The 22,792-nt window shown below is 51.8% G+C and overlaps 1 protein-coding gene across 1 annotated transcript in view; it reads right to left on the bottom strand.

Moving 5' to 3' along the window:
- The window catches only part of RARRES1 (retinoic acid receptor responder 1), a 33,938-nt gene extending 21,175 nt beyond the window's left edge, over positions 1-12,763 (bottom strand). The window contains exon 1 of the mRNA XM_080655729.1: positions 12,156-12,763. Coding sequence (XP_080511855.1) covers positions 12,156-12,449 — 294 coding nt within the window. The 5' untranslated portion in view covers positions 12,450-12,763. The remainder of the gene's footprint in view (positions 1-12,155) is intronic.
- Between the last annotated feature and the right edge of the window lie 10,029 nt (positions 12,764-22,792).

Here is a 22,792-nt window from a genome sequence, read left to right as displayed (position 1 = left end):
AACACAGACGGAACCAAAAAGTTGCTCCCTCCACTTTGTACCTGGACCACAAGCACACCACCAGGCTTTAAAAAAGATAGAAGTCCCCGACCTGCGTGGCTCAGTGGTTGAGTGTGGACCTGTGAACCAGGAGGTCACAGTCAGACTCCCAGTCAGGGCACATGCCCGGGTTGTGGAATCAATCCCCAGTGTGGGATGTGCAGGAGGCAGCCAATCAATGATTCTCATCATTGATGTTTCTCTCTCTCTCTCCCTCTCCCTTCCTCTCTCTGAAATCAATAAAAATATATTTTGGGGGAAAAAAATAGAAAGGAAGTCATTTAACAGCAAATTAAGTCCAAAGTAACTCCTATGGATGTCCCCTCCCCATATCTTAAACTTGGGTCTTTGTTTTTTACATGGATTCATTAGATTTGAGGAGTAAACTGCCCACTGTGTGTTGGCTTCAAATCTAGAAGCTCAAGGTCAGGTGGTCCTCCCCCTGTGGCTTGGAGACCAGTTGCTACAGCCACATGGTGCAAAGCTATTATTAAAAAACAAAAGCTAATCAGACATTTTTTGCAAAAGCCGACCTGGTGCTGGGGGAGGGGACCGGGGAAGGAGCATTCCTGGAGCAGCCGATCACAGCCCCAGTCCCTTCATCCCCAGCTGCCAGGACTGCCCATCTGTGAAACAGATCAGGAAGTTTCACATCCCTTTCTCAGAGCGCAGCCAGAGGCCCAGCACATTGTTCTAATACTTTCCAGAATTAAGGCTCTTTATATAAAGGAAAACTCAGCAAACAAAGCAAATGACCATGAGACTGGATACCCTGAAGAAATGAGTAGCTCTTTGCCTCAGATTTCTTTTCAATTACAGTCCTCCCTGCTTATCTGAGGGGATACCATCCAAGACCCCCAGTGGATACCTGGAACCCCATATATATGTTATTTCTATACATACCTATCTACCTACGATAACGTTTAATTTGTAAATTAGGCACAGGGAGAGATTAGCACCAATAACTAATAATCAAATAGAACAATGTGCTGTCATAAGAGTTATGTGAATGTGGCCTCGCCATCCTTCTCTCTTAAAATATCTGATAACGGCGTGGCTGCTGAGTGACTGGCGGCCGTGTATACAGCTAAAGGATGATTCATGCCTGGGGCAGAGATCTCATCACGCTGCTCAGAATAGCACTCCATTTAAACTTATGAATTGTTTATGTCTGGAATTTTCCATTTAGTATTTTTGGACCAGCGTTGACCGCAGGTAACTGACACGGGGGGGGGAAAGCAACACTGGATGGGGGAGGGGGGTCCTACTGTCTGCAGAAGAGGGGTCTCGGGTACTGTCCCCAGAACTAAATGCTGGGCAATCAGGGACCTTTAATGACATGGTTTAGGTTCTAACCTGGTTTTTGTGTTTTATTTATTTTTTAGGTTTCTTGTTTTTCTTGCTTCCCCTGGCCATGAATAAGGGCAGAATCCAGCCCTTCCCCCTCGAGTACCTCCCACCCCCCACGCCTCACTACGGGCTCCTCAGGGGAGCAGTCAGTACTTGGATTTGGGGCTTTGCTTGCAGTCAGCTTGGAGGTTGGGGAGGAGACAGGCCATTCATTTCCTTTTTGAGAAAGTGTATCAGGAATGCCTTCAAAGGACTGAACTCATCGTGTGTGTGTGTGTGTGTGTGTGTGTGTGTGTGTGTGTGTGTGTGTCTGTGCGCGCGCGCGCACGTACTTTCTTTGGCAGAAAAAAAATGGCCCTCAAGTCCTTATCAAATCAATACCAAACACTTATTCACTGCTTGTGTGTAAAGCATCCCGCTAGTCACTGGGCAGGAATCATGATAAAAGCAATAACATATACAGTTGAGCTCTCCCATCCACACGTGGTTCTTACAGGGTACCCGTGTGTCACTCATTACATCACCAGGGCCCTTGGGGGTAAAGACTGCTGTTATCCTTGTGTTTTTCTTTCTTTTTTTTAGAGGGAGTGGGAGGGGGAGAGAGAGAGAAACACATGGATGGGAATTGAACCTGCAACCCAGGTATGTGCTCTTGACTGGGAATCCAACCCAGGAACCCTCAGTGCCCTGGTGGATGCTTTATCCACTGAGCCACACCGGCCAGGGCGCTATCCCCAGTGTAAGGATGAAGAAACTGGAGCACTTGCCCACAGTCACAGAGCTAGTGGTAAGGAAGCCAGGCTCTGGCTGCCACTCTCCCGCATACAGCAGCAGCCTCTCTCTAAGGGAGGGCGGAGAGAAAGCTGCCTCCTGGGAGGTGTGTGTGCGCGTGAGGCGGGGGGGGGGGGGGGGGGGGGGGGGGGGGGGGGGAGCTGTGCTTACAACCACGGTGCCTATAGACAAGACCCCCCAAGCCGCTGAAGGAAGGCAGCCAGGCAGGGCATGGTTCTATGAGTTTCCTAGGGCCCCCGTAGCAAAGCACCAGGACTGGATTTGGGGCTTTGCTTGCTGTCAGCTTGGAGGTTGGGGAGGAGACAGGCCATTCATTTCCTTTTTGAGAAAGTGTATCAGGAATGCCTTCAAAGGACTGAACTCATCGAAATGGTTAAACACAACAGAAATGGTTTCTCCGTTGCGGAGACTGTAAGTCCAAAATCAAGGTGTGGTCAGGCCGTGCTCCCTGGGAGCCTGGGTAGAATCCTCCCCGCCCCCCCCCCCCCGCCCCCCCCAAGCTTCTGGCGGTGCCCTCAGTCCGTGGCTTGCAGCTGCCTCCCTCCAAGCCCAGCTTCTGACTCTAAGTGGGTTCTCTCTCTCTACCTTCACAGGGTCTCACAGGGACACAGTCCTAGGACGGGGCCCATGCCAAGCTGCTTTGGCCTTATCATGCTCCCTTCTGCAAACACTAGGTCATATGTGCAATGTGGGGGTTAGGACTTCACCCTGTCTTTTCGGAGGACACAACTCAACCCACAGCGGCATGGACATGAAGACGCTCTGCGATGAGGAAGGAGTCCCTGGCTGCACCCTTTCAGGTGAGGTATGCACGGGGACAGGAGCCAGTGCGGGAGGCGGGGGAGGGGACAGGCTGAGACCAGCAGAGAGGAAGGGAGGGCCTTCAGCACAAGGAGGAGCGTGTCAGCCGGGCAAGGGGAGCAGCCAGGTTGAGGAGATGAGCGTTAGTGGAGGGGTAGATGGTGGGTGGGGCCAGGCTAGAGAAGGTCTCCTGCAGGGACTTGGGTCTCAAACTTGAGCTGCAACAGAATCTCCTGGCGGCTAAACCTGCGTGCTGCGAGGTCTGAGTCAGTAAACCCGGGGTGGCGCCTGGGAGCGTGCCTTTTAACCCGTCCCAGGGGCTGCTGCTGCTGCTGGTCCAAGCACCTCCCGTGGAGGAATTCTCTCTGGATGCTGAGACACTGAGGCCCCAAGGGTGGGGTAGGAAGTGGGGAGTCGCTCCCGGACGGTCACTAGGATGCAGCCGGATGCGGACAGGGCCATGCCGTCTCTCCAAACGCCTGAGGGCATCATGAGGACTAAATTAAGTGGAGGAACATGATCTCAAAGTCGGGTGCCCTGGAGCCTCTGGTAAGTCAGGTCCTGGCGCCTTAGAAACTCCCAGAGGCAGGTCTGCCCTCTGCGCCCTCCTAGGATGTGCGCTTCCCCAAGCAGAAGGCAGGCTGGGCTGAAATAGTCCGCGAAGAGCATGCACCCCTTGCTTCACGGGAACAGCCGTCTTCCATATAAAGACATCTGCACACGCACCAGGACAGTACATCTGCACATTCTGAGAGCAACGCTACAAAGTCGCGTCTACTTTCAGCAGGAAGCTAGAGCTTGTTCTCATGTGAATGGGTCAGAGATCATGCCTCCAGCGCCTGTCTGGACTGTATTTGTATTAGATAAGATACACTGTTTGTTTAAGTAACAATAAACCCGAGGAACGTGATGAGGGATGGAGAATAGGTGCTGTTTATTCCAAGACACATTTTAGAAATGTAACACCCCTTGTCAAGTCACTCCAAACCTCGGAGCAAAGGGAACAGCTGGGAGGGTGCTCCAGAGAAGCCTTGCTGTGGAGGGAGCCCCAAAACACTGGCCAGTCTCCCAGGACGCGATTCTGCTGAAAGCAAATCTCAGACAGAAACGCTGTGCTGTGGGGAGATGCTGTCCCTTGTTTTTCTGCTTTTGGGTGCTAAGTAGGGCCCCACCATGCTGCCTCAGAGCTGGTGATGACAGCTTCAAATTCAGATTGCAGGTTGTTGGGGTGGGCGGTCCAGAGCTCCCAGGGGACGCTCATCTCCCCTCCTGCGCACACTGGGCCTCCCTGGCCTAACAGACTCGCTTCTAAATGTCCCCCGCGGCCCCCACAGCTGGGAAGAAAACATAAATGTCGTGTGAGAGAAAACTTCTTCATTTGAGAAGGTTAGCTTTATGAGTCAGGCTTAGTGGGAGACAAGTAAACAGCTCATTTGTGGATAAAAACTGCTGTGCTGCTTTATGTTCCGGACAGAGCGAGCGTCAGTGTATTACATTATAGCCCAGACCTATCTTACTGCATCTCCCCTCTCTCCGGCACCCCAGACAGAGCCAACGCAGTGTATGCAGCGGAAGTTGTCGACTTTCGGGTCAGGGCCGGCCCGGGGTTCCCAGCAGATGTTTGCACAAGGACACTTGGCTCCAGGAGGTTAAGGTGGAGAGAGAGAGAGATGGTACCCCATGTATCCATCTTTGTTTAGCCAATTGTGGGTGCCAGGCCTTGACCCTTTTACAGGAGCCAGCGTGGGAATGGCCACAGGCAGGGTTCTCTGCTTCGCCGCCAGCTCAGGGCGGGGCTAAGTAGGAAAGTCTGGTTGTAAGAGGGATGTGAGGAGTGGACTCTCCCTCCCTCCTCCAGTAGGGCAGGAATGGTTAGGGCCTGGCCTGGCCTGGCCTCCTGTTCCAGGTGTCCAATGGTCCCAGCACCCTTCCAGCTACCTTTGCTTTCATTTTTCATTTTAAAATCCTATCTAATAAAGAGGGAATATGCTAATTAACCATCACTCCGTCACAAAGATGGCTGCACCCACAGCTGAGGCCAAGTTTCCATAAGGAGCCTTAACAAGCAATCAGCAGGGACCTGAGGCTATGCCCTCCCCCGCCCCTGTGGGGCTTGACAGGGGACCTCAGCCGCCTTCCACACCTGGCAGGGTCTGATGGGGGACCTCAAGGTGCGCTTCCCATCCTGGTGCTGGGCTAGGGGACCTCAGGCTGCTCCCCGGCCCCAGCGCCAGGCCGGGGGACCTCAGGCCATGCCCCCCACCAGGTTGGGCTTGACAGGGGACTTCAGGCCACGGCCCCCACCCTGGCACCAGGCCAGGGGACCTCAGGCTGCACCCCCCCCACCCCAGCACCGAGCCAGGGGACCTGAGGCTGCGCCCCCTGCCTGGTGGGGCTTGACAGGGGGCCTCAAGGTGCACCCCCAGTGCTGGGTCAGGGGAACTCAGGCCGTGCCCCCCACCCAGGGGGGACATGAGGCTGTACCCCCCTGCCGATGGGGCTTGACAGGGGACCTGAGGCTGTTCCCCCTCCCAGTGCCGGGCCAAGGGACCTGAGGCTGTGCCCCCCCCCCCCCCCCCCGCCTGGCAGGGCTTGACGGGGGACCTCAGGCCATGCCCCCCACCCAGTGGGGCTTGACAGGGGATCTCAAGCCATGTCCCACACCTGGTGGCAGGGTTTGACGGGGGACCTCAAGGCATGTCCCCCCACCCCAGTCTGGGCTGGGGGACCTCAGTCCACACCCCCCGTCCTGGTGCCGGGCCAAGGGACCTGAGGCTACGTTCCCTGCCCAGTGGGGCTTGACAAGGGTGGGACTGGCCAGGTCTGGATCTATCCCAATTGGGGGGGGGGGGCGGCTGGGTCTGGGTCTCATGCGATTTTGAGGCGCATGTGGGTGGGCGGGGACTTGACTCTGGGTCCTGTGGTGCACCCTAGACTCTGACAGGAGGAAGGTTTTCATATACATTTTACTACTTTTCTTTCATCTCTGACACTTCTATTATAGAGAAAGGGCAAATAGCAATATTAAATTATTTCCTCTAATTAATCCCCTTTTAATGTGCATGAATTTCGTGCACCGGGCCACTAGTGTTTAATATTTGTCTCTTGCAGGGCCCTATGCTAGCTAGTGCCGTGGAGGAGATAAAGAGCCGTACTGCCTTCCGCCCTGCAGAAGCAGGCACACGTGCAGAGCGGAAATAAATCGGCTGTTGAGGAGCAAGCAGGAAGCAGCCCCCGCCAACAACAGGGTGTGAAGGACAGGCACTTTCAGAGGTAAGGGCATCACCTGGGTTGCAGAGCTCAGCCTGGCAAGAGGTGGAGCAAGAGCTGCCAATCCTTCCCTTGTCCAGCAGAGTTCCTGCATGAGCTCAGCTGCCCGGAGCTGGGTGTGGTAGGCTGACAATCACCCGCAAAGGTGCCCACAGCCTAATCCCCGGGTTCATGTGAATGTTACTTTACACGGCAAAGGGCACTTGGCCAGTGTGATGGGCAGAGTACCCAGGTCCTTACAGGAAAGAATCGTTAGGGTTGCATTCAGGGGATGCTTCTCTGCCGGCTTTGAAGATGGGGGATGGGGCCATGAGCCAAGGTGTGCAGGTGGCCTTTAGAAGCCGGAGAAGGCAAGGAAGTGGCTCTCGTCTAGAGTCTCCAGAAAGAGTGCTGTCCTTCCAAAACCTTGATCTTAGCACAGTGAGATCCATTTTGGAATTCTGACCAGAATTATAATAAATATGTGGTTTTTTTCACCTACCAAGTTTGAAGTAGGTGAAATTTGTTATAGCCGTGAAGCTAATACAGATACAAAATTACTTGGGATCATAAATGTCCTGTTCTGGGTGTGCACGTCCCCTTGGAGCCATCATGGAATCGCATGCATCTTGTACACAGCGATGGTACAAGACCCCCTTTCATAACTTGGCTTTACTGACTAGAGACATCCCAAACAACCATGTGCAACCCAGAGTGGAGAGCTGCTGTGGCTACTACCCGACCACCGTGGGCCCAGCTCTGCAAAAACCTCTTCACCTCGGGCACCATCGCAAAGGCAGATAAACGTCAAGGCTGCAGAGATCTCTAGGGTGAATCGGTGCCAATATGCTGAGATCAGGGAGTGTGTGTGTGTGTGTTTGACATTCCATGTCTCCTTAATAGCAGTCATTCTGGGGCTGAGTGTTTACATTTGCTCTTCAGCAGAACAACTTGGGCCCTTTGAGGAAGAGTGTGCAGCCAAGCCCGCCTCCTGGTGGTTAAATCCACAACCTACCACCAGTGGACTTTATTTGGGGCCACGACTAACAGTCCGGTCACATGCATCCTTACCTATGACACCACATGTGGCAAGACACGTGGAAAATGTTGCAGGCTGGTAAAAAACGTCTGTGGTTCCAACAATTTATTATAAGCTGGTTAAAGGCATCCAGGAGCAATTGGCTCGGGCGACCGGGGCAAAGAGCCAAGGAGGCCAAGGCCAAAATGCAGGCCCCAGGGCCAGGTGGCCTGTCCTACCGCAAGCCGGACTCAGACTCCGCAGTCAGGCAGGAGGCAGGGCGGAGACTGTGGGTGCACCTGCACCCCGCCAGCAGGAGCAGGGCCAGGGCAGGAAGGAGGGCCAGTGCCTCTCCGTCCTGTGCTTTTAGGATCGTTAGGTTTCACCCGCAGGGCAGTGTGAGGGTGCTGAAGAGCCATGTTCATCTCGCAACCCCACCCCCACCCCTGTTCTTTCATGAGGTCTGGAAAAGCACTTAGGAGCCGCCCTTGCATGAAAGTAAAGATTATTTCACTTCAGTGTTTTATTACTGATCGTCCCCCTCCATTCTCAGTGTGGCCTGTTTCACTCTCCCGTTTTTCCTTAATGTGTTGCTTTCCTATTCTTGTGAACAATCATCGCTGAACTATCGACATTAATGGAGAGAAGACTTCAAGGAGAGCAGTAATTAGATGAATTGTGTGGTATTGTATGTAGTGCTTTATAGATCGAAAGGTGATAAAGGAAGGTTTTTCTTAGCAGGGTAGGTGGTCACCTAACTGCCTGCAGCTCAGATGACAGGCTCCTGTCTGCCGTGGCCACCGGACAGGCGCCCACAGGAATTGGGACCCGAGCCCAGGCTGCCTGCATGGGGGCTGCCTGATGCTCTACCAAAGTCATTTGTTTGGCTGCCAGACTTGCTTAAGGCGGGTGTACTTATAACCTCATTGCACAGGTAAATGTTACATAAACTGGTCAGGAGAGGGCAGCAAAAAAGATGCCATGTCCATGCAATCCAAGTTAAACGCTGTATTAGGAATTGATGAAAGTCTCTCACACTCTTGCTGTTGAATTGGGTGTGGGTGAATCAAGATCGGGCGAGAAAAGGGAAGGAAAAGTAGAGGACCAAGCACTGTATTCTTAGCACGTGCTCCCTCCACGGTAAGTAAACAACACAAATCACAGCTCCTCCTGGGTGTGTCTTCTTGTGATAAAGACCACAGTGAAATAGCTTTAGCCCTATCCCCAAAGACAGAAATACCTTTACGTTCATATGGATTTTAATTTAAATGGAAGCAATTAAGGGATGCGTATAACTCTCCACCACACTTTGGTCAATTGTTTCAATTATGTTTCTAACTACAGATCTGATCCAGGCCAGAGGGCATTCATTCCCCTTGAGTGACCCAGCCCCAAACACCAGCTGATTCCCGAGTGGGTTGATGTAATGACGTGTGTGCACACAGAGCTCTTAGCCCGCCTCTCTCCACGTCAGGAAAGGGCTGGCCTCTCGTGGGCTGCTCCGGCAGGGGCCAGTGGTCCCAGGGCTTGCTGAGTGGCCAGAGGAGACTTATCTATGGGTGAGTAGTGGGGAGTGGGGCTGACCCAGGATACCCCAAGTAGCACCACTCCCAATCGCCCACCGTTGACTGAGGCTGTGCCATGTGATATCACAAAAGTAGCAGCTTCCTTGGTCATGGAAGATGAGGTAAGGCCAGGAAGGAGATGGCATCAGGTGGGGGCAGCGAGGGAACAGGACCCGGGGTCTGTGACTTCTCCTTCAATTAGTAAACAAAGCAAAACAGAATGCTCACTTGCTCTTCACCAGTTAGCATTGGTTTCTTAATATTTAGTTGCAGTTACTGCCACAGCCATTACTACATTTCACCACTAGAGGGAAACAGTGTGTTTATAATGAGGGGTTCTTGCAGAACCAAGGAATCACTCAGCATCATGGCATTTTGGAGCTGAGAGAGATCTTAATCATTTGGTTCACCGGCTTTCAATTTTGTTCAGCTGAGGAACCCATAGAAAGAACCACATTCTTCAGCCCCATGAACCAGGAGGTCACGGTTCGATTCCTGGTCAGGGCACATGCCTGGGTTGTGGGCTCCATCGGAAGGGGGTGTGGGGGGCCGCGTGTAGGAGGCAGCCGATCAATGATTCCCTCTCATCATTAATGTTTCTATCTCTTTCTCCCTTCCTTTCTGAAATAATATATATAACCGCATTCTTCATAATGACCTAGTTCATACATATATATTTGAAACATTTTGAGGTATTACTTACCCGTATTTCTGCAATGGACCCTAATAGTTGGTATTCCAAACGATCGCAGTAAAAACCAACAAAAACCACACAAAACAACTGCGACCTACTAAATTGATTCCATAACCCACTAGTGGGCCGTTTGTTTGAAAACTCTGACTTGGCCCCAGCCTCTTGTCTTACAAAGAGACGTGCTGACCCCGAGGATGGAGAGGGATCCCTCCAGCTGTACTTTTCACCCACCCAGCCACCTGCTCACCCTGGGGTCAGTCCTGGGTGCACCACAGACATTGTGCAGCAACGGCGCACTCACTCTGAAAATGCACTTGTTAGGTCTGATCAAATAATTGAATCAATATCCCCCCCCCTAGGAACCGACCTTTAGACCACTTCACAGTGGACATTCCACTTGCCTAGACCACAATCCACTTGCTAAGACCATTATCTCTCCTGTCGGACTGCCCAGAATCTGGACCTGCACAGAGAATTCTCCGCCCCCCCTTCCCCCCCCCCCCCAAAAAAAAGCCCTTTAAAAACCACTGATTCCTGTCACTGGGTGCTGGAGCCATCCAGGCTCAGCCACCTGGTGTGTGGATGATAGAATAAATTCGTAATCCCTCACCATTCCGGCCTGGTGCATTCCTCCTTCGGTGACCTAACAGCACTGACTGGATAAAGAATGCAAACCTGAGTTTTGGGGACCTACCGTTTTCACTTATCAATGCTTTGACTGGCCTTGTAATGGAAGCAGAAATTCCTAAGTGGCTACATTGAAAGCTTCATGAGGGTGGGGTCACTGTTCCTCACTAAGGCAGCCGAGTAACTGCTAAACTGAGTGAATCTCAGATGCCTTCCTAATGATCCCAGCGCAATCTGGGTCAGGGCCATACTTACTATCTAGCCCAGAGCCTGGCACATAGTAAGTGCTCAATAAACGAATGGGTGAACGGACTGTCCCTCAGTATAATGGTAACTAACCTTCTTATACTTTACAATTGGTGCTCAGATCACCTTATACGGCTCTTAAGAATAACTGGCATAGTGGGCAGAACATGAATTATTTCCATTCCAAGTGGAAAAATAGCCGGAGAAGACTCACAGGACCTTCTCCGTAGGTTGTGCGGCTCATTGGAGGCAAAGCACGGAGCTGAAATGTGGGTTCCCTACAGTATCTCACCTCCTGCTCCCCCTCATTTTGGAAAGGCAGTCCACAGCAGTGCCTCAGTAAGAGCTGGCACTCACTCTCGGCCACCTCTTCTGCTTCTGCCATCCCCAAGGATCCTGGCATGCTGTTGTCACAAGTTGAAGACACAGCCTGCCCCAGGCTGCCTTGATCACCCTGGAGGTGGGCCCTTCTTTAATGGTGATATTTGGAGGAGGCAGGAAAATGGAGGAAAAGAATTTCACGAAATTCCTGGGAGAAACTGAAACCACTTTGGCCTCTAGAGATTCTTGGCACCGGAAGTCCCTAGGGACGTCTGAGCACGGTTTTCTGCAGGGACTCCTCCCTGCTGGTACCCGGGAGCAGGCATCAGGAACGCCCTCTTTGGGAGGTGGCTGCTCTCTCCTGCTTTGGTACAGAGTTCTAAAGCTCTGTACTCACTCATCTCCTGGGCTAGTAAAACTGAACTTTTTTCTCCCCAAGACAGCAAGGATTTTTAAAACGGCTGACACCAATAGGTTGCCTTTTCCTAGAAGCAATCTGATTTCATCATTCAATACATGGAGCCACTCTAGCTTGCAGAATTAAGTCTTTGGGGAACCAGGGCTGAGCCTCCCGACGGCCTTCCCTACCCCTGTGTCTGGCACCAGTTCGAGAACAATCTTCAACTAAAATCCTACTGCCCGGCTTTAAAACTCTACCCATTTATACACCACACTCAAGCCTAAATTCTCTGAGGCTGAGGCTGCAGGCGCTGTGGGATATTTGAGAATCGGTGGAAAGAGACTGGTTACTTTGGGGGGCAGACTCTGTGTAGTTCTGTAACTTTTGTAATCTTCTTGATGAAGAGAACTACGTAGTGCCACAGACAGCACAAAGCTACGGCCAGTGCCTTGTAATCGGCAACCCCCTCCCCCACAACAGCCAGCTGTAACGTTCTCATCCATTCTGTTTACATGGAAAACAGCCCTGGTTCGCCCACTCCCATTAGATTAAGGCAGACGCCCGGATGACCAAGGTTCCTACTCAGGAAGATCTGTAAACTCCGACCACATCCTGGAGCCCTTGCCTGGTGGCCCGCAATTGTCAAGCCAGTCTGTCGGCGGCCAGGCGTGAGTATTGGCTTAGAATTTGGAGATCCCGCCCAGGGCTTCCGCTGGAGCCACTGGGTGTCGCGCCCGCCGTGGCCACCCCAACACTGGGTACCCCAGGCAAGATCAAGCCTTGCCTCGTGGGTCTGTTCCTCAGTTTCCCCAGACACCTCTCCCAGGTACAGCAGATGCCCTGTGAAAAATGAATGGCCTCGCAAATGCCGCAAAGAACCAGCCAGTTTTCCGCGGGCTCTGAGCACCGACGCGCGCCTTCCACGCCTGGATACCAGCCTCGGTCGCCGACCCGCCGCCAGGCGGACAGGCGCGCGCCCCTAGGCGTCACCACCCACCCGGTGCGTGGCGGGTCCCCGCGCGCGCCCGCCCGCCGTGTCGCTCCCGCACTCACCCACGCGCGGCCCTGCTGCACGGCGGCCAGCACTCGCAGGGCGCTGGGCGAGCCCGCGCGGAAGTTGAAGAAGTGCAGCGCCGCGCGCGCCGCCTGCTGCAGCAGCCCGTGCGGGAGCTCGGTGTCCCGCTGCCACCCGGAGTCCTGGGGACCCTCGGAGCCCGCGGGTGCCGCCGCCGAGCCCTGGAGGGCCAGCAGCAGCAGCAGCGCCAGCAGCGGGGCGGCAGAGCGCGGGACGGCGGGGCGCGGGCCCCCAGGCCCAGGCGCGGGCAGCGCTTGCAGGCGGGGCTGCATGAACGCGGGAGGGCTGGTGCTGCGTTCCACGGGCCGGGCTTGGAGCGGCGCTGGAGGAAATAAGGCTGCCGCGGGCCCCTCCCCTCCGCCCCCGGGTGGCCAGCTGCAGGGAGCCGGGTCCGATGGGCTGCGCCCTCTCGGGGATTCCCGCAGACCCCGCTCCCCTGCGACCTGCGCCCCGCCCCACTCCGCCCGGGCAGCCGGTGGCGGGGCCTGGAGCGGGGACGCGACAGGCGCCGCGGGGTCGGGACCTGGGGGCCACGGAGACTCCTCCCCCCAAGGGAGCGCGGCCCACGCGGCGCCACCCAGCGCCGCGCCTCCAGCCCGGCTCGCGGACCCAGCTTTTCTCCCCTGCGGTGTCTGCGATTTCGAAACTCAGGGTTTCACTGCCTCAGTTCTCCAAGGCTTGGCGCTGTGACCTCCCAGAGGGTGAAATTGGGGACGGGCTGAGAAGGGGCCGGCATTAATGGGGTCCCTGTCGCACAGTGACCTTGGAAGGGGGACAGGTGGCTGGAGCGCTGGGGCTGCAGAGGAGGCTGGAGCTGTCAGCAGGGCAGAGTCAGATAAGGACCCAGAGGTCCCACTGGACTTTGAAACAAGTAGGTCATCCATAGCCCTGGTGCGAAGCCGATTGGCTGGGCGTGGAAGCCGGATTCCAGCAGGGTGAGCCGTGGATGCCGCTTTGGGCACTGGAGCGAGCGAGTGAGTGAGGGTTTTGACAGATGTCTTTAGACACGTGGCAGTGAAGGGATGAGCTGGCCATTGTTTTAAACCCACGGACAAGAGAGAAAGCCCAGCGCGGCCTGTGTGGTTCAGTGGTTGAGCTTTGACCTATGAACCAGGAGGTCACGGGGTTGGATTCTGGTGAGGGCACATGCCTGGATTTTGGACTTGATCCCCAGTAGGAGGCATGCAGGAGGCAGCCGATCAAAGATTCTCTCTCATCATTGATGTTTCTCTCTCCCTCTCTCCCTCCCTGAAAAAAAGAGAGGAGGACCAGGGGTTAGAGGGCAGAGCTGGTCCTGCTGAGCATTCCCAGCATCCATTTCTCCATCTGTCTTCATTTTGTTCAGGGGCCCACTCCCCCGCAACACCCACTGACTCCGCCCCACTGTGGAGCTGAAGGAAGATCCTTGTCTTTGCCAGCGACTCCTTGAGATCCGGCACGTGCGATTCTGGATGAGATGCTGGGGGAAATCTAGGCGGTGATGGATGGATGGAGGTGGGGGCCCATCTCTGAAAATATCCTCCCTCCCCCACTCCTCCTGTGGATGTTGACCACCTCCTGTCTGTCTTTCCTTGCTTCTGCAGGTAGTTGTAGGACACCTACTCTGCTAGGCCCTGGGGACCATGAGGGGGACCATCAGAAAAGCATCTCTGTGCTCCTGGAGCACACCTGCTGGGCAGGCGGTGCCCAGACCATAGCAGCAGGGACCGTGCCCTGTGTTGGATGCAGTTACACACAGTGGAGAAAATTCAAGCCCGGAAGGGGATGGGGAATTGGGAGGTGGTTATGATTTTAAGCGATGCGGTCAAGGCAGGCCTCGCTGGGAAGTGCTATTTGAGCAAGAACCTGAAGGGCAGAGTCCACCCAGCATGTTTGAAGAACAGCGAGCAAGTGCAGCTGGAGGGAGAAGACAAGGGGGAGAGAATCGGGATGAGAAGGGGGAGTAATGGGGGGTGGGGCTCACACGGGACCCCACAGGCCTTGTCTTAGCTGAGTGTGCCACCTGGAAGCACACTCCTGTCTTGCCAGCAGCCGGAGAATGAAGCCCATTTGCAGACTGGCTGAGCAGAGAGGGGAGGAGCCTGAGTTCCTGATGACATTGCTGAGCACCCTAATCAACTGATCCTGGAGCTCCCTTCTTTCTTTCTAAACAGATATTTTTATTGATTTCAGAGAGGAAGGGAGAGGGAGAGAGAGAGAGAAACATCAGTGATGAGAGAGAATCACTGATTGGCTGCCTCCTGCATGCCCCACCCTGGGGATCGAGCCTGCAAACCGGGCATGTGCCCTGACGGGGAATGGAACTGGGACCTCCTGGTTCATAGGTCGATGCTCAGCCACTGAGCCACTCCAGTGAGGCTGGAGCTCATTTCGCATTAAGTTCCTTGAAACTGGAGTTTGTTTCTTGCCATCTGTGATAGCCTAACACAGGCAACCATCTCCTCAGAACCCCGTCTTCGTCCCCTCTGAAAGGTTACGGTAGTAGGCTTCTTGACAATGTTTCACCTCAGGTCTTACAAAGATTAAGTGTAATTCATGTCAGTGCTTTGTCCCCTGTGGGTGTTAGGCTGCATTCAGCTGCAAATATCGGGAGAACAGGTTAACTCTGCGGACTGTTCAGTGGTGTGGGGTGGCGGTTCGCTGATGGTTTGGTGACTCCATGGTTTTTGGAAGGTTCAGGCTCTCTCCGTCCTTCTGCACAGCTACCTTCAGCTGTTGGCTTTTTGTCTGTAGACTTGTTGCCTCATGACGATAGAATGGCTGCCACAGCTCCAGACATCACATCTGATAAGTAGCAAAGAGTAGGTTGCCAGGGTGGCAAGAGAGCTCTATGTCATGTACCTGTTTTGGTTCTTGTTTTTCCATCTGGGAAAAAAATCATTTTCTAGGACTTCTTTCCTCCAACCTTTCCCCCCCACCAGAACTTCTCCTGTATCTCATTGGCCAGAACTGGGTCACACCAGCAAAACTTAGCTGCAAAGGAGGCAGGAAAGCAAGTATCTGCCTTTGTTCAGTCTCTGTAGTGGTCTGGACTATAAGTTTGGGAACATATAACAAAAAATAAAATGACATTGGATTTAAAAAGAGAGAAACTTACGTGTCACATAAAAGAGGTTGGGCCCTAACTGGATTGGCTCAGTGGATAGAGCGTCGGCCTGCAGACTGAAAGGTCCCAGGTTCGATTCCGGTCAAGGGCATGTACCTTGGTTGCGGGCACATCCCCAGTAGGAGGTGTGCAGGAGGCAGCTGGTTGATGTTTCTCTCTCATCAATGTTTCTAACTCTCTATCCTTCTCCCTTCCTCTCTGTAAAAAATCAATAAAGCCAAAACCGGTGTGGCTCCGTGGATAGAGCGTCGGCCTGGGGACTCAAGGGTCCCAGGTTCGATTCCGGTCAAGGGCATGTACCTTGGTTGCGGGCACATCCCCAGTAGGAGGTGTGCAGGAGGCAGCTGATCGATGTTTCTCTCTCATCGATGTTTCTAGCTCTCTATCCCTCTCCCTTCCTCTCTGTGAAATATCAATAAAATATATTAAAAAAAAAAATCAATAAAATATATTTTAAAAAAAATAATAAAAAAATAAAAGAGGTTGGGATGGGGATGGTAGGCAGTGTGTGGTTGGTATTGCCAGGTCCGTGATGTCATTGCCAGATCTTTTATCCCACATCCCAAAGGCATGCCCCCTGCCTTAGGGCAAGATGAGCCCTAGTCAATAGCTACGGACATCCTAGAAGTCCCACAGCACACTTCTGCGTAGATTCCATGGGCAAGAACTTAGTCTATATTCTTAGTTGCAAAGGAGGCTGGGAAATATAGCCTTTATTGGGGGGGGGGGGGGGCATGTGCCAGAATAGAAGTCAGGATTTTGTTACTAAGGAAGAAGATTGTGTCTCAACGTTCGTGTCCCAGAAGCGGGCCTTGACATAAAGATTGCGTGCATGTGATTTCAGGAGGAAACACTCGCAGGAGAAATCAGCAGAAGGAGAGTAGCAAGGGAGGATCTCAGACGAAGTTACATGAAGGGAAACTTCACCTGACCTGCAGGAAAGCTTCGGAATGTAAATCACGCCTCAGAGTTGTCCCCACCCCAGCAGGGGATCTGGGCTTCCATACTTCTATGTCGGTCAGTCATGGCTAAGGGCCACCCTGGGTGACAAAGCCCAGGCACTTCAGGCTCTCTCTATGGGTGCAAAGAGGCAGAAGGGCAGGACGGCCCTCCTGGGGAGTCACAGGTGCCTCAGGTTGGAAGCAAAAGCACAGCAGATGGTAAGGTCAAAATCCAGGAAAGGGATCGCAGGGAGCCGGGCAGAGCCCCCATGGGGTCGCTGCAGGGAGAGTGGATAGTGGCCTGCAAGTAGCGATCCCTGTTGCTGAGATGGGGAAGGGGTGGGAATGGCTGATGGGAGCATTAGTGCCTGCGAGGCAGTGAGAATCCCGGAGGTCATAAACCCGAGGGAGACAGACACACAGCAAACACCAGGGGAACACGAGCGGCTGCCTGAGCACAGGGGGCTCTTCCAAGGCCTGCTGTTTTGTGTAGCGGTAACAACAACAATTAGGGCGGATTGATACTGATCCGGAACACATATTTAAACATTTTTACATTCTGGCCTTCATGTCTCCCCAGTGTGGGCAGAGGTGAGTTACTCACGCGCACACCTCACTCCGGTACCTCCTCAGACAGTCGGTGGTGAGGTTCTCATGCGCTAATATCTACGCATGTGTGCAGCACCCAGGACAGTGCCTGGCCCACAGTGAGGGCGACCTAGGTACGTGATCACCATTATTATTGCTATTAACTTGCCAATGTAAGAAACACCCAAACTTGTAGTAAGAATTTTTGTGAGTTTATTTGAGCCAAACTGACAATTGCCAGGAAGCAAAATCTCAGCGGATTGTGGATTGAGAAAACGCTCCAGAGAGTGGTGGTTATGCACTTCGTGAAATTCATTGGTGATGGATTTGGGAGGCAGGACAAAGCAGAGAGGGGAAACCTCTGGGATTGCATAAAAAGTAAAATGAGTAGACACATACTTCTTTACACTTGTGGGTATGGGACAGTTCGCAGTTGGTAAGTAACATGGTAACAGGGAGAGGATCTGTGGCCTCCGCCCTGGTGCCATAGTAAGGGAAGTTACCTTGACATCCCAAAGATATGTTATCTTAGATGCAAAAGGACAATAGACAGGCTCAGCTAAGGTAGAGATTGACCTTCGTCAGGGTAGATACCAGCACGTCCATGACTCCCTTTTAGTTAAGAAGTTTTAATTTTAGATCATCCTATGTGGTTACCTTTGGCCTCTGAGTTTGTAAGACTCAGGCCTCCCCTGAACTTGTCAGGTTTAGTATGTGGCTCTGTTTTCATCCACAAACTTAAAAAAGTTAGGTATACTCTTGAAAAGAATGCAATCAGCTGTGGATGTCTTTTCATACATGGTGAGAAAGGATGGTAAGGACTAATAACTGCCAGGCCATTAAACAAAATCTTAGCTATTACTTTTAGCCTCCTTGACCCTAATCTTGAGCTATTAGCAAGTCAGAAAATGTGACTCTGTAGTGTTTTTTTATTCTTCTTCTTGGCAGAGGTGCAGGTTGGTGGGGTTGGGAGGAGCGTATGAATAATCAATCCTTGACTATTGAAAGCTGAATAGCTGAGCTCGGGTGTGACCGAGATGATCCTTATCTCCAAGCCTCGGAATTAGGGACGCTGGTGGAGAAAATGCAGCTCACCTGGTTCTTTGGGTCTGGCCTTTGTTCTGGTTAAACAAGCCCTGTGAACCTACATATTTTCCATGCCATGTCCCCGGCCTGTAATGTTTGTCCTAAAAACCCCGGGGGAAAGAGGCCACGCTTGATGGAGTGAGCTGCTTTCCTAGAACATCGGGCTTCCTGATCTCTCCCTTTAGGTGCCTGGAACTCTGGGGGAATTTACAGTGTCCTGAACCCTGGGCCCATGAGCTGCCTGAGGCTCTTGCTGGCTGCAGCAAGTCCCCAAAGATGGTGTTTTGCTTTGGGAATAAGACCCAGGGCTTGGAGCTTTCAGCATGATGCCTACACTCTCAATTGCAAGCAGTGCCAAGGGCCTCAGAATGCAGGTCTGGGCAGTGGTGGGACAGCTAATGATAGTTTCTGAATCGGAGGGGTTACGGTGAGAGCGTTTCCAGCCTGAATTCTTTGCAAGAAAAGGGTATTTATAAGAGATGCGATAGGAAACAGAGTGGTTGCATTTATCTTGTCACCAAGAAAAGATTTCACAAGGCATAGTTTAGGTAGTGACTGACAGGGATGTGTTTGGAAGCCTCGAAATCCAAATGAACAAGGTAACCAGCACTGTCCAGTGGAACTTCCCGATGAAAATGTTCTACATCTGCACAGTCCTGCCACAAGTGGCTGCCGCATGCTTGCAATGCGGTTAGTGCAGTTGAAGAGCAGAATTTTAACTTTTAATTGATTCAAATATACATAGCTACTTGTGGCTAGCGATTATCACATTAGACAGAGAACTGACTTTTCACTCTAATAATGATTTGGGGAAAGAAAGGGAACGTAATATTTTGGGGAGCTGGGTTTCAGACAGGATGCTGGGTGCTTTTGTTATCAGAGAAATCGGGGTTCCCTCTTCCCTACTGGGTGCTAGGGGTGGGGTCATTCTACCTGGAGAAAGATAATTTTCTGAGACTCCCATGGAGGATGAGTGATTTTCATTTGCTGGAATTATATTTCCATGTTTCCAATGTCCCGTTTCCCTTAGTCCAGCCATAGGAGAAGTATAGCTGGGGTTTCAGTAAAGCTAGAAGCAAAGCCAGTGTCCAGAGTCCCCCTTCCCTGTTGGAACCAGGTCCAGCTGCAGTCCATGAGCTCACTGCGTGTGGGGTCCGCATGGCTTTGTGTGTGCAGGTCCCAAGCAACAGGAGTCCCAAGAGCATAAGAGAGAGCGAACTCCTTTGTTTAGGGGATTAAATGTCCCAAATTTTGTGCCCTTGCAGTGGTCAGGCCCATTCTGGCCAATGACCTGTTCTCAGGTGTGACTGATAGACGGGCACCTTCCTGATGTCACCCCAACTTTCTTGGGCATGCGTCTCTCTTCCCTTTGTCTAGTCCCCTGGGGAATGTGAAGTTGTAGCTTCTGGTGAAGCTGCCCATATGACATGCCTGTGATATTTGGCCTTGCCTCTGCCCCTGTCCTGTAACTAGGTTAATTACAGCAGTATCATTATTTCGTTTACTCTCCGCAATTTAGAGGAGTAAACTGGGGGCCATAGAGAGGTTAACTGACTTGCCCAAGGTTGCATCACGAGCAAGGGACAGGGAGGGAAGCCACACTGAGGTGTGGCCACCCTTTCTCCAGGCACCGTCTTCTATGTTGCGCCACCAGAGACGCCCGATGGACTGGAGGGATTCAAACACAGCAGCAGTGCTCATTAAGGGCTGAAAAAAAATCCAACTTCGTGGTTAGGAAACTCTGTTTTATTTTATTTCAAGAGAAGAATACTGAAGAAGTCACTCGACCGTTCAGTCAGTTTGGATATCACCCTTTTATTATATAGGATAGCTAAGCCCACATTGTCTGTCAGATGAGTGGATAAAAAAGCTGTGGTACATGTACACAGTGGAATACTAAGTGGTTTTAAAAAAGAAGAAAACCTTGCCTTTAGGGACAGCATGGATGAACCTGAAATACACCGGTCAGATAATAATCAAATACCGTATGATTTCACTTACATGTGGAATCTAATGAACAAAATAGAAAGAGAGGCATGGATACATGGAACAGAAGGACAGCTGTCAGAGGGGAGGGGGAAGGGGGAACTGGATGAAAGAAGGTGAAGGGATTAGCCAAAGAACATATATGCATAACACAGAGACACAGACAATAAGGTGGCGATGGGCAGAGGGAAGGAGCAGTGGGGGCTGGGTAGAGGGGAGCAAAGTGGGGGTGGAATGGGGACTTTTGTAACAGTGTCAACAATAAAAATGAAACTGGACAACTAATGGGTCCAGGCTGCCTGTCACTACTTGAGCCAATTAAGCAGAGACAGGGTTGAATCATACATGAGTGTTTATTCCAATACTTCGGGCAGTATGGGAGAGCAGCAGGTCATCCACGAAAATCTGCTCTGCCACCTCCTCCTAGTTAGCTGATTATACAGGGACTAGAGGCCCGATGCATGAAATTCGTGCAAGAGTAGGCCCTCGAAGCCCTGACTTCGTCCAGAAGGTCCTCCAGACAGTCGTTCTGCTGTTTGGCCGTTCGGTTGATTTGCATATTATGCTTTTATTATTATAGATAAGGAAGAAAGGCTGCATGCAAGGAGGAAGGGGGTGGGAATGGCTGCAAGGCCCATGGTCCAGGTGTCTCCTTCCAGGATCTGAAGTCCTGATAACAAGGTAGATAATTTTCCATGGTGTTAAAACCCTGCTCCGCCAGTTCCTGGGATGGAGATTGGTCAGCATTCCTGAGGCAAACTCCCAGAGGGGGTCAGGGTCCAGGCACAGCAGCCAAATCTAAGTGCGTCCGGTCCTTTGTCTGTTCTCAAAATGCATTTTCTTTTCTGAGCAATGGACCCATCCCAGACCCAAGTTGTCTCTTATATAGCCCTGTCTTTCTCTTTGTAAAACACCCTCCAGTTTCCCAGGGTCTGTAAGAAAACCTCTTATCTATAGTTAGTAAGGTGAATAATCATTAAACAGTGGTGGTCCTGTTCTTATTGTGTGCCCTTCCCCCCATAAAAATAAAGTATAAGTAAATAAATAGTTTCTTTATTGCCCTAGCCCAGTGGTCGGCAAACTCATTAGTCAACAGAGCCAAATATCAACAGTACAACGATTGAAATTTCTTTTGAGAGCCAAATTTTTTAAACTTAAACTTCTTCTAACGCCACTTCTTCAAAATAGACTCGCCCAGGCTGTGGTATTTTGTGGAAGAGCCACACTCAAGGGGCCAAAGAGCTGCATGTGGCTTGTGAGCCGCAGTTTGCCGACCACGGCCCTAGCCAGTTTGGCTCAGTGAATAGAGCGTTGGCCTGCGAACTGAAAGGTCCCAGGTTTGATTCCGGTCAAGGGCACATACCCAGGTTGTGGGCTCGATCCCCAGTGGGGGGCTTGCAGGAGGCAGCCAATCAGTGACTCTCTCTCATCATTGATGTTTCTATCTCTCTCTCCCTCTTCCTTCGTCTCTGAAATCAATAAAAATATATTTTTAAAAAAGAGGTGAATACTTTAAAAAATAGTTTCTGTATTAAAAAAAGACACCATTGTGATTAATACATTGTATAATAGAGATTCCTTTAAAAGCATTACTGCACTTGGACGTTCTGGCTAGGAAGAATTTTCTGATGTATTGTGAGTTCAGAGTTTTCACACCCCCGGGTATGAGCTCCTGCTCATGCAGACCTGCCGTGTGCTGCTCATTGCTGAGGAAGCTCCTCAGGAACCTTAGTCCTTCCTTAGCTGGAGTTCGGCTCTTCCTGTGGCCCTGGTTCACTTCAGTGCAGCTGAGAATGAGTCCCTCCAACATTTGGGCATCAGCGGGGTCATGTGTCCTGCTGAATCGAGTGGTTTCTTTCCTGAGCAGGAGGCAAGGGTGATTTCTGTCCCAGTTCTTGTCCAGGTGGATTCAAAGAATGAAGCCACGGACAAAAAGTGGTAGATGAAAAGGGTGGAAATTTATTGGAAACAAGTACAGACTCCCACATGGGGAGGGGGTCCCAAAGGGGGTAGCCCACTAAGACCCTTTTTCCAAAGGTTTATAAAGGCTGCAGTTCTTGGTCTCTTGATATTCCCTTATGATTGGTCACTATATCAGCTTCAGAGCTCAAACCCCACGTGGTGCTCCCCTCTTTCTCTCCCCCCCCAGTGTTAGAATTCTCTGTGTCCTGTGAAAACCTGTTTTCCTCTACCATTTGTCGGCATTTCTCTATCCTCTGTGAAAGCTTGTTTCCTCCTTCTCCCCATACCCTGTGGCTTTTCCCTGTCTTCTGTGAATGGATGTCTTTCTCTCCCCTTATCCCGTGGCACCTTTTGCTCTCTGTGAATATATGCCTTTTGGCAGCTCCAAGCACCTAGCCAACTATGTCTTTCTCCCCGATGGACCCCCTAGTTGCTAAAACTCCCTAAACCTGCCTATTTTACCCCTGAAAACACCTTTCACTGCCACCTCTTACCCCATGGTCACCTCATCCTAAGGTGGCAGACTGTCCTGGTTTGTCTGGGACTATCCCAGTTTTAAAACAGAAAGCTCTTTGTCTGCAAATGTTCTCAGCCCTGGGCACGCTAGGAAGGTTGGTCACCTAGCCTGTGTCTGTCCACTCTTTCTCAGGCTAAATAATGACTTTCCTCAAGTGTTTTTAGTGGAGTGAGGTGCCTACATCTCCTACCATCCTGGTCCTCCACTCTGGCCTACACCCAGGTTGTCAATGTCACTCTTACAATGCCGCTCGGGGAACCGAAGGGGATAGTCAGTGTTGAATTCAGTGGACACGCCTGCCAAGTATTCAGTTTCTAACCAACTGTACCATATACCATTGGCTCTGAATTGCACGGAGATCAATTGTTGCTGTCAGGTTTCATCACTCCCATCCTGGATTTGACAATTGGCCTTTTTTTGCCTAATGGC

The sequence above is a fragment of the Plecotus auritus genome, assembly GCF_963455305.1.
Source record: "Plecotus auritus genome assembly, chromosome: 2".
NCBI lineage: Eukaryota > Metazoa > Chordata > Mammalia > Chiroptera > Vespertilionidae > Plecotus > Plecotus auritus.
Note: the sequence above shows the minus strand (reverse complement) of the source record. Positions and strands in the feature narration are given on the sequence as shown.